General features: G+C 44.4%; 1 protein-coding gene across 4 annotated transcripts in view; it reads left to right on the top strand.

Annotated features, from left to right (window-relative positions):
* Positions 1–10,468, top strand: part of LOC129394161 (uncharacterized) — a 92,301-nt gene extending 81,833 nt beyond the window's left edge. For 3 of the 4 annotated variants that reach the window (XR_010110509.1, XR_010110507.1, XR_010110508.1), the window contains 4 exons: positions 1,729–1,850; positions 6,105–6,302; positions 6,940–7,355; positions 7,768–8,476. Coding sequence is in view for 1 of the 4 variants with exons in the window: in XM_063598465.1 (XP_063454535.1) it covers positions 6,105–6,302; positions 7,284–7,355; positions 10,380–10,468 (359 nt within the window). In the remaining 3 variants the exon portion in view is untranslated. Of the gene's footprint in view, positions 1–1,728; positions 1,851–6,104; positions 6,303–6,939; positions 7,356–7,767; positions 8,477–10,379 lie in introns of those variants that run through there. The other variant, XM_063598465.1, reaches the window with a different exon arrangement.
* The last annotated feature ends 653 nt before the right edge of the window (positions 10,469–11,121 follow it).

The following is an 11,121-nucleotide window of genomic DNA, read 5'->3' as shown; positions in this document are numbered from 1 at the left end:
CCAGCCTGGCCAACATTGTGAAACCCTGTCTCTACTAAAAATACAAAAATTAGCCAGGCATGATGGTGTGCACCTGTAATCCCAGCTGCTCAGGAGGCTGAGGCACTAGAATTGCTTGAACCTGGGAGGCAGAGGTTGCAATGAGCCCAGATTGTGCCACTGCACTCCAGCCTGGGCAATAGAGCAAGACTCAGTCTCAAATAAATAAATTAATGAATAAATTAAAATAAGTCTATGGACAAAAGTAAGGCTGGGTGTGGTGTTTTATGCCTGCAACCCCAGCCCTTTGGGAGTTCGAGGCAGGAGGATTGCTTGAGCCCAAGAATTTGAGATCAGCTTGAGCAACATGGTGAGACCCCATCTCTACAAAAAATAAAAATAGCTGGGCGTGGCGGCACGTGCCTGTGGTCCCAGCTACTCGGGAGGCTGAAGGATCAGTTGAGCCTGGAGGTCAAGGCTGTAGTGAGCTATGATGGTGCTACTGCATTCCAGCCTGGGCAACAGAGACTGTCTCAAAAAGAAAAAAAAAAGTAAGTCTCCATTGAACACTGACCCTCAATCACCAAGTCCTCACCAGAGGACATTTTTTATTTTTTTGAAACACAGTTTCACTATGTTGCCCAGACTGGAGTGCAGTGGTGTGATCACTACTCACTGCAACCTGGACCTCCCAGGCTCTGCAGGTCTTCTCACCTTAGCCTCTGGAGTAGCTGGGACTACATGTTCACTCCTACACGCCTGTCTAATTTTTGTAATTTTTTTTTTTTTGTAGAGATGGGGTTTCACCATGTTGCCCAGGCCGGTCTCAAACTTCTGGGTTCAAGCGTTCATCCCGCTTTGGCCTCATAAACTGTGGGGATTATAGGCATAAGCCACTGTGCCTGGCTACAAGTTCTTTTTTTTTTTTTTTTTGTGAGATGGACTTTAGCTCTTGTTGCCCAGGCTGGAGTGCAGTGAAAGGATCTCGGCTCACTGCAACCTCTGCTGCCCGGGTTCAAGTGATTCTCCTGCCTCAGCCTCCTGGGTAGCTGGGATTACAGGCATGTGCCACCACACCTGGCTAATTTTCCTGGGTAGCTGGGATTATAGGCATGCTCCATCATGACTGGCTAATTTTTATATTTTTAGTAGAGACGGGGTTTCACCATGTTGCTCAGGCTGATCTCAAACTCCTGACCTCAAATGATCCACGCTCCTTGGCCCCCCAAAGTGCTGGGATTACCGACGTGAGCCACCGTGCCCAGCCTACAAGTTTTTACTTCACTTGGGCAAACACCTAGTTTTGGGATTACTGGGCCAAGTGTACCTATGACTTAATAAGCAATTGCCAAACTGCTTTCCAAAGTGACTATACCACTTTGTCTTCCCACCAGCAGTACATGTGTGTTTGCCAACAGTATTGTCAGTAGTCTTTATTTTAGCCTTTCTGAAAGGTGTGCATAGTTTTTTCTACTATCAACAGTGAATGAATATTCTTATACTTATATCCTTTGTAAGTAGGTGTGATTATATCTGTAAGATACATTCTTAGAAGTAGATTTGATGAGTCAAAGGGTGTGAAAATCTGATTAGATATTGACAAACTGCCTTCTGGATGGTGGTGTTGATTGCCTACCTACCAATTATGTATGGCAGTGCCTGTTTCGACATATCCCCAGCAATTCAGTGTGTTACTCAATGTCAGTGCATGTTTTTAATGTATGTATAAAGGTATTTATTTTTTCATAGATGGGGTCTTGCTCTGCTGCCCAGGCTGGAGTCCACTGGTGCAGTCATAGCTCACTACAGCCTTGAACTCCTGGACTCAAGCAATCCACCTGCCTCAGCCTCCTGAGCAGCTAGGAATACAGGTGTGTGCCACCATGCCCAGCTACTTTTTTTTTTTTTTTAAAGACATGGGTTCTTGATTTGTTGGCTTGGCTGGTCTCAAACTCCTGGCTTCAACTGATCCTGTCGCTTCAGCCTCTCAAAGTGCTGGGATTACAGGCATGAAGTGCTGGGATTACAGGCATGAAGTGCTGTGCCTGGTCATTAGTACATGTTTTTTGTTTGTTTGTGAGACAGAGTCTTTCTCTGTCGCCCAGGTTGGAGTGCAGTGGCGCATTCTCAGCTCACTGAAACCTCTGCCTCCCGGGTTCAAGTGATTCTCATGCCACAGCCTCCCAAGTAGCTGGGATTACAGGTGTGTGCCGCCACACCCAAATAATTTTTTGTATTTTTAGTAGAGACAGGGTTTCACTATGTTGACCAAGCTGGTCTTGAACTCCTCCTGGCCTCAAGCAATCCGCCTGTCTCAGCCTCCCAAAGTGCTGGGATGACAGCCATGAGCCACCACACCTGGCCAGTATGTTTTTAAATACAATTTTACTTGAGACAATTGCATGTAAGTATCCATCTCATAGGGTTGTTGGTGAATACTTAATGTAAAGCTTTTAGAGCAGTCGTTGCCATACAGAGAGTATAATGAATGTTAGCTACTGTATGATTACCACTGCCAATCAGTCAATCACATTATTATTTGCCTCTCTCTCCGAGTTCCTCATCAACATATTCAGGAGTTTTTTGGATATAAACTTTCTCAAACCGTGTTTTTGCTCTGCTCGCACATCGACACACCAATAATCAACACAGAATACTTCTGTGGACCCCAGAAATGTGTGGGGAAATCCCCCCACCAGCAAGTATACAATTTTTTTTTTTTAGGTTTAGCCTCACTCTGTCACCCATAGCATGATCTCTGCTCACTGCAACCTCTGCTTCCCAGGTTCAAGCGATTCTCCTGGCTCAGCCTCTTGAGTAGCTGGGATTATAGGTGCATGCCACCACACCCAGCTATTTTTTGTATTTTTAGTGGAGACAAGGTTTCACCACGTCACCAGGCTAGTGTGGAACTCTTGACCTCAAGTGATCCACCCACCTTTGCCTCCCAAAATGCTGGGATTACAGACTTAAGCCATTGCGCCTGGTCAGCAAACAATCATTTCTGCAGCTGATGCCAGCTGGGTGTCCTTCAATTTAAGTCTGACATCTTCGACCTGAAAATAGTGTCATTTCCCACAGGGTGAGAGCTCAGTCCCCAAGACTGCCCTCCTTCAGACACCAGTCGCAAGTCTGTCTGGGCCTCTGAAACTTCTGATGGACCGCCTTCAAGTTGGAGCTTCCACAACCGCCATTTTGGGTTCCATTAATTTGCTGGAGTGGCTCGAAGAATTCAGGGAAACTTAATTTTGTCTATACAGATGAAGTGACACATAGGGCAAAGTATAGGGGAAGGGGTGTGGAGCTTCCATGCTTTCCCTGAATGCAACACCCTTCAAGAACCTCCATGTGTTCTGCTATCCAGAAGTTCTCCCAACCCAGTTCTCTTGGGTTTTTATGGGACACTTTATTACATAGGTGTGATTGAACACCGTATAGAAATGTGATTGGACAGGCCAGGCGTGGTGGCTCACGCCTGTATTCCCAGCACTTTGGGAGGCCGAGGCGGGCGGATCACCTGAGGTCGGGAGTTCAACACCAGCCTGACCAACATGGAGAAACCCCATCTCTACTAAAAATACAAAATTAGCTGGGTGTGGTTGTACATGCCTGTAATCCCAGCTACTTGGGAGGCTGAGGCAGGAGAATTGCTTGAGCCCGGGAGGCAGAGGTTGCGGTGAACCGAGATCATGCCATTGCACTCCAACCTGGGCAACAAGAGTGGAACTGTGAAAAAAATTAGCCAGGCATGGTGGTGCACACCTGTAATCCCAGCTACTTGGGTGGTTGAGACGGGAGAATCGCTTGAACCCAGGAGGGAGAGGTTGCAGTGAACGGAGATTGTACCACTGCACTCCAGCCTGGGCGACAGAGCAAGGCTCCGTCTCAAAAAAAAAAAAAAAAGAAATCTGATTGGACAGAAAGTGCATGATCTAAACCCAGCAAAGCCTGTCTGCTCAGACTTTTCTTGGCCTCTCTGTGCAGCATTTCTTCCGTGAGGGTACCGGGCAGAACCCTTTCTGGAATGAGGGTCTTTTGACCCACAGTCAGATTAGAGTCCTGCTTGAGGCAGGTCAGAGGTGGACAGGAGAAGATCAGAGAGGGAGATTCTGTTTCCTGAGGCCTAAATGCCTCAACATTATAATGAGGAGAATGGGAGTTAGATGCCAGGCTCTCAACTGCCTCAGTCCCCGCCCTCCCTGCCGTCTCACTCAACTGGGCCTTCCGAGAGCGCTCGCTGATTGGTGGAGTCTCTGGTCGACATTCACCACCCACTCAACCGCAGATCTCATAAACTGAGAGGGGCGGAAGTAGGCGGGGCGAGAGCTGTGCGCCTATTGGCTACAGACCACGCCGCAGGGTGAGTGGGGCGGAGCTGCGCGTGCAGAAACTCTATGGGGAGGACTAGCAAACAATCCGTTTAAACAAGTCTTGAAGGTGATGAGGATTCGTGCTCAAGTTTGAGAACCGCAGGGTTAATAGGTGGTAACTACTAGCAGTTGGTACTTGAGGCTGCAGAGACAACGAAAAACTCGGCTGGCTAAAGTTAAGCACTAAGGTGCCAGCAGCACCCCACTGTCAGAATCCTGCTGTTCTAAGGAATTAACTCATAGTTGTCTTTAAAACAACGAGGCCAGTGGGCGCAGTGGCTCATGCCTGTAATCCCAGTACTTTGGGAGGCTGAGGCGGGTGGATCATGAGGTCAGGAGATGGAGACCATCCTGGCCAACATAGTGAAACCCTGTCTCTACTAAAAATACAAAAATTAGCCAGTCGTGGTGTCGCACACCTGTAATCCCAGCTATTCGGGAGGCTGAGGCAGGAGAATTGCTTGAACCAGGGAGCCTGGAGATTGCAGTGAGCCGAGATCGTGCCACTGCACTCCAACCTGGCGACAGAGCGAGATTGTTTCAAAATAACAACAATGAAAAACCCAACACCTTTTCACTCCCTAAAGGGTTGTGGATTATCAAAGGTTTGTGTTTTTTTTTTTTTGGTTGGTTGGTTGGTTGGTTGTTTTAAACAGAGTCTCACTCTTTCGCCCAGGCTAGAGTGCAGTGGCACCATCTCAGCTCACTGCACCCTCCACCTCCCGGGTTCAAGTAATTCTTGTGCCTCAGCCTCCCAAGTTGCTGGGACTACAGGTGCGTGCCACCACACCCGGCTAATTTTTTGTATTTTTTTAGTAGAGAGGGGGATTTCACCTTGTTAGCCAGGATGGTCTCGATCTGCTGATCTCGTGATCCGCCCGCCTCAGCCTCCCAAAGTGCTGGGTTACAGGCATGAGCCACCATGCCCTGCCATCAAGGTTTTTACACAGTAACCCAACAGACTTCTTTTATGGAATGTAGTTGTTTTCTTTAATCATCTTTCTGGACCAGAGGTTGTTAGTGACAAGCAGAACCTGTGTGCAGTGGCAGACACTCTTGAAAATATATGAGAGACTGGGGCTTAAGTTCAGGTCTCAGTAAGCAACTATAATCCTATCCCCCGCCTTTTCCCCTCACTAAAGAATTATGTATTGGCCGGGCACGGTGGCTGACACCTGTAATCCCAACACTTTGGGAGGCTGAGGTGGGTGGATCACGAGGTCAGGAGATTGAGACCATCCTGGCCAACACAGTGAAACCCCGTCTCTACTAAAAATACAAAAAAGAATTAGTTGGGCGTGGTGGCACGTGCCTGTAGTCCCAACTACCCTGGAGGCTGAAGCAGGAGAATTGCTTGAACCTGGGAGGCAGAGGTTGCAGTGAGCTGAGATCGTGCCACTGCACTCCAGCCTGGGTGAAAGAGCGAGACTGTGTCTCAAAAAAAATAATAAATAAATAAAATAAAAAAGAATATGTATTAGACTACAGCCCCTGACAGTGCTGATGATGTAGGAATAAACTTGAATTTGCTCAAATATGTTAAGACTAAATCACCGCAACATGAGAACTATATGTTTTAGTATAAACATGGCTGGTGGTAGTGTAATTGTTTAATAATTTGTCACAATGTTTAGATTAAGAGCTGCTTGAGAGCTGTTTTTGTACCATTTACCTTTTCAACATTTCTTTTCAAAGTATGCCTAAGAATGACAAATTTACTCTGTAACTGAAGCCTTAATATTTTATATTGAACAGTTTTAAAGGACACCTTGGAAAAAAAGGGGGTATTAGGGCATTTAAAAGCAAGGATCCGAGCTGAAGTTTTCAATGCCCTAGATGATGACCGTGAACCCCGACCATCATTGTCTCATGAAAACCTTCTAATTAATGAATTAATTAGAGAGTATTTAGAATTCAACAAATATAAGTATACAGCATCTGTCCTCATAGCAGGTAAGTGGTTATTATTTATCACATAAAATCTGTTTCTCCCCTTTCCCCAATTCTCAGAAACTGTTTATCCTAGAAATCTACCAGATAGTGCCATCTGGGTGACTGGGACACAAAAATCACATGGGTTCTTTCTGTAGCTTAAACAGATTCTTACAAGAGAAAATACATAACTAAATAATTACTTAAACTAGGCATATACTTGGAAAAATCATCTATAATTCCTGTAACCGAGAATAAACAATTGTTGACGTTTTGTCCTGTTTGCCACCAGTTTTTTCCTGTGTATTAAGCTTTAAAAATATACGCTGATTAAGTATATTATTTGTTAAAAAATAGGCTGGGTAGGTGGCTCACACCTGTAATCTCAGTGCTTTGGGAGGCCGAGGCAAGATTACTTGAGCCCAGAAGTTCGCGACCAGCCTGGGCAACACAGGGAGACCCCATCTCTGGAAAAGAGTTTTTAAAATTAGCCATGCATGGTGGCACGTGTCTGTTGTCCTAGCTGAGGCTGAGCAGGGGTCGGGGAGGGGGTGATCATGTGAGCCCATGTGCTCTGGGCTTTAGTGAGCCATGATCGCATCACTGCACTCCAGTCTGGGCAACAGAGAGAGACCCTGTCTCTTTTTTCTTTTTCCAGAGACAGAATCTCGCTCTGTTGCAAAGGCTGGACTGCAGTGGTGCGATCATGGCTTATTGCAACTTTCACCTCCTGGGCTCAAGCAGTCTTCCTGCGTCAGTCTCCCAAGTAGCTGGGACCACAGGTGCATGCCTCCATGCCCAGCTAAATTTTTTTATTATTTATAGAGATGAGCTCTCACTATGTTGCCCAGCCTGGTATTGAACTCCTGGGCTCAGGTGATCCACCTATCTCACACTCCCCAAATGCTGGGATTACAGGCATGAGCCACTGCACCCAACCCCTGTCTCTTTTTTTTTCTTTCTTTTTTTTTGAGACGGAGTCTCACTCTATTGTGATCTCAGCTCACTGCATCCTCCGCCTCCCGGGTTCAAGCAGTTCTCCTGCCTCAGCCTCCCGAGTACCTGGAACTACAGGTGTGTGCTACCAGGCCCGGCGAATTTTTGTATTTTTTAGTAGAGACGGCGTTTCACCATATTGGACAGGCTGGTCCAACTCCTGTCTCTTAAAAAAAAAAAAACTGTCCTTGTCTATATATAGATATGTAGATATATGTCTATTTGTGTGTGTGTGTGTGTGTGTGTATATAGATAGATAGATAGATAGAGATAAAACTTTGAAATATTACTACTATGTAGTGCTTAGGTACATTTACAAATGTATGTATCTAAAAGCATGGTATTTATAAAGGACTAGGCTGGTATATTAGGTTGTTTTTGGATTGCTATAAATAAACACCTGAGACTGGGTAATTTATGAAGAAAAGAGGTTTTTTTGTTTGTTTGTTTGTTTGTTTGTTTTGAGACAGAGTCTTGCTCTGTCACCCAGGCTGGAGTGTGGATTGATCTCGGCTCACTGCAACGTCTACCTCCTAGGTTCAAGTGATTCTCCTGCCTCAGCCTCCCAAGTAGCTGGGACTACAGGCCATGCCCGGCTAATTTTTTGTATTTTTAGTAGAGACGGGGTTTCACCGTTAGCCAGGATGGTCTCAGTCTCCTGACCTCGTGATCCGCCCGCCTCGGCCTCCCAAAATGTTGGGATTACAGGCGTGAGCCACCACACCCGGTTGAAGAAAAGAGGTTTACTTGGCTCACGGTTCTTCAGATTGTACAAGCATGGCACTGGCATCTGCTTAGCTTCTGGGAGGCCTCAAGGAGCTTTTGCTCACTGCGGCAAGCACGTTACATGGTGAAAGCAGGGGCCAAGGGTGGGGAAGGTTAGTGCCACACACTTATAAATGACCAGTTCTCATGAGAACCCACTCACTGTGGTAAGGACAGCACCAGGCCATGAGGGATCCACCCCCATGACCCAAACAACCCCCGCCAGGTCCCACTTCCAACACTGGGGAGTGCATTGCAACATGAGATTTGGGCGGAGACAAATATCCAGACTCTAGCAGCGGGAAACTCCAAACTCATCCTAGTGATAGGAGGCAGAGAATGATATTGGGGGTTGGGGGTGGGGAGATAAAGATAAATTCCCTTTATCTGTTGAATTTTATTTCTTGAGAAATAAATTTGCTCTTCAAGTGTAACAGTTATTGAGTGGTGAGAATATTTTTAATATCTTCTGCTGACTTTTTAAATGTCTTCTTTCAAAAAAGTGAGGAGAGACTGGATGGATATAAATAAGTCAGAATCCTGGTTACCCCTGGACTTGGTGGGGTGGGGGATGCAGCTGGGGGTTGGTCTGAGGCACCCTGAATGTGTGTCATCGGATTCCCTCGTTTCAGGTTCCATCTCTGCTTTGACTACTTCATGCCTCAGCAAAGAAGCGAGGCCAGGAAGTAGATTTTGCAAGAGAGAATGAATTCTTTGTGAAGTTAGAATTTTTCATTACAGATCCTTTATTTAATATTAAACATACGTCTGAACTACATAAAGACTCATGATTTTTATGGTTTAAGGATCTTTGATATCAGCATCTCTGCTTTCCTTTGTTTGTTATAGATGGCTGTATGATACCAGTTACACCCAGAAAAGAAGAAATTATGAAAATAGCGGGGACTTGGGCTTCACTAGAATGAAATATAGTGACTGTAGTCAAGTTTTCATATTAAATGGTTTGGCTTTTTTTAAAAAACTGGGATATAATTTATATACAATAAAATTTACCTTTTAAACTGTACAGTTCTATACTTTAGTCAAATGCCTGCAGTTGTGTAATTACTACCAGATCACAATCAAGATATCACCAGCCTTTTTGGCACCAGGGACCGGTTTCGTGGAAGACAATTTTTCCATGGACCTGGGAGGATGGTTCGGGATGATTCAAGCATACTCCATTTATTGTGCATTTTATTTCTATGATTATGTTGTAATATATAATGAAATAATTATAACTCACCATAATGTAGAATCAGTGGGAGCCCTAAGCCTGTTTTCCTGCAACTAGATGGTCCCATCTGGGGGTGATGGGAGGCAGTGAGAGATCATCAGGCCTTAGATTCTCATAAGGAGTGCACAGCCCAGATCCCTCGCATGCGCAGTTCACAATAGGGTTCACGCTTCTATGAGAATCTAATTCTGCCAACAGGAGGCAGAGCTCAGGCAGTGATGCTAGTGATGGGCAGCAGCTGTAAACACAGATCAAGCTTCCCTCACTTGCTTGCCCACTCCTCCCCTCCTGCTGTGTGGCCCAGTTTCTAATCTGTGGCCCGGGGGTTGGGGACCCCTGCTGTAGATGGAACCGTACATGATGTAGCCTTTTGAGTCTGCCTTTTTTCACTTAGTGTAATACGTTCAGGATTCAGCCATGTTTGTTTTTCCTTTGAACACTGTTCTATTGTGTGGCTGTGCTAGTTTGCTCATCTATGACCAGTTGATGGGCATTGAGTTGTTTCTAGTTTTAGCAGTTAGGAATCAAGCTGCCATAAACATTTACATACAGGTTTTTGTGAGAACATAAGTTTTCATTAATCTTGGGTAGAAAGCTAAGAGTGAGATTGCTGGGTTGTGTGGTTAAGTGCACGCTCACCTTTATAAGAAAACTGCTCAACTCTTTTCCAAAGTGCCTGTACCATTGTGCTTTCCCACCAGCAAAGTGTGAAAGTTCCAGCTGCCCCACACTTCAGGTTAACTTTAATTTTTATTTATAAGTATTGTCACCAAGTGGATATTCTTTTCAAAAATAAGTTATTGATAAACAGACTTCCAAAATTTAGTATTATAATTTGGATATAGAAAGGGTATTTTTCCAACCAAACACTGGGGAATTTAAAAAGTGAATTTATGTTAAACTGTATTAAGACATGCATTTAACAAAAGAGATATTTTGAAAGTCACAAAATCACAGGCAATTTGATCTGTCTTGGTGTGTGTTGTCATCATTCTTCCAAAATCTAAAAAGTGTATGTCTGGTAAATGTGATTCTTTTCAAAATCTTATTTGCTTTTTAGTTTAATAGACTCAGTGTTCTCATGAATTTATTTCTCCCAGAATCTGGTCAACCTGTAGTTCCATTGGACAGACAGTTTCTCATCCATGAACTAAATGCATTTGAAGAATCAAAGGATAATACAATGTAATAATTTTTTTTAAAGAAGTTTCCACATATTGTATTGAGTCATAATTGCACCATGGTGGTTTTACTTCATTTTAATTCAAGTATTTATTCAGATCTAGTGTGTGTCAAGCATTGTCCTAAATCCAGGGTGTGCAGCAGTGAATAAGTCAGATGAGATCTGTGTTTGCTGAAGCTAAAATTACATGGCTTCAGAGTGACTAAGCATCTTCTTTCTGGAGTTAGCTCCTTTTGACTTCTTGATCCTTTGTCCTTCTAAGGCTTTGTTTGTTTTTTTTTAATTTATAATTTCAACTTTTATTTGTATTTTCCAATTATTTTTGTAGAGGCAAGGCCTCGCTTTGTTGCCCAGGCTGGTCTCGAACTCCTGACCTCAAGTGATCTTCCTGCCTTGGCCTCCCAAAGTGCTAGGGTTGCAGGTGTGAGCCCCCCATGCCTGGCCTCTGAGACTTTGCCTTGTCAGTTGTTTTCTTCATATTTAACTCTTCCTTCACTCCAATTTAGGAATGTACTCAGATCTCTCCTCTCCTAAAAAAAAAACAAAAACAAAAACAAAAACTATGAACTTCCAACCCCAAGATTCTGCTTGAATACCTTTTTCTACCAAGATTACTGAATCAGCCCACTGCTTTCATTACTATTACTCTGTCCTTTGCC

The sequence above is a fragment of the Pan paniscus genome, chromosome 18, assembly GCF_029289425.2.
Source record: "Pan paniscus chromosome 18, NHGRI_mPanPan1-v2.0_pri, whole genome shotgun sequence".
Taxonomy (NCBI): domain Eukaryota; kingdom Metazoa; phylum Chordata; class Mammalia; order Primates; family Hominidae; genus Pan; species Pan paniscus.
The sequence above is the reverse complement of the archived record's forward strand: the minus strand, read 5'-3'. Positions and strand labels throughout refer to the sequence as shown.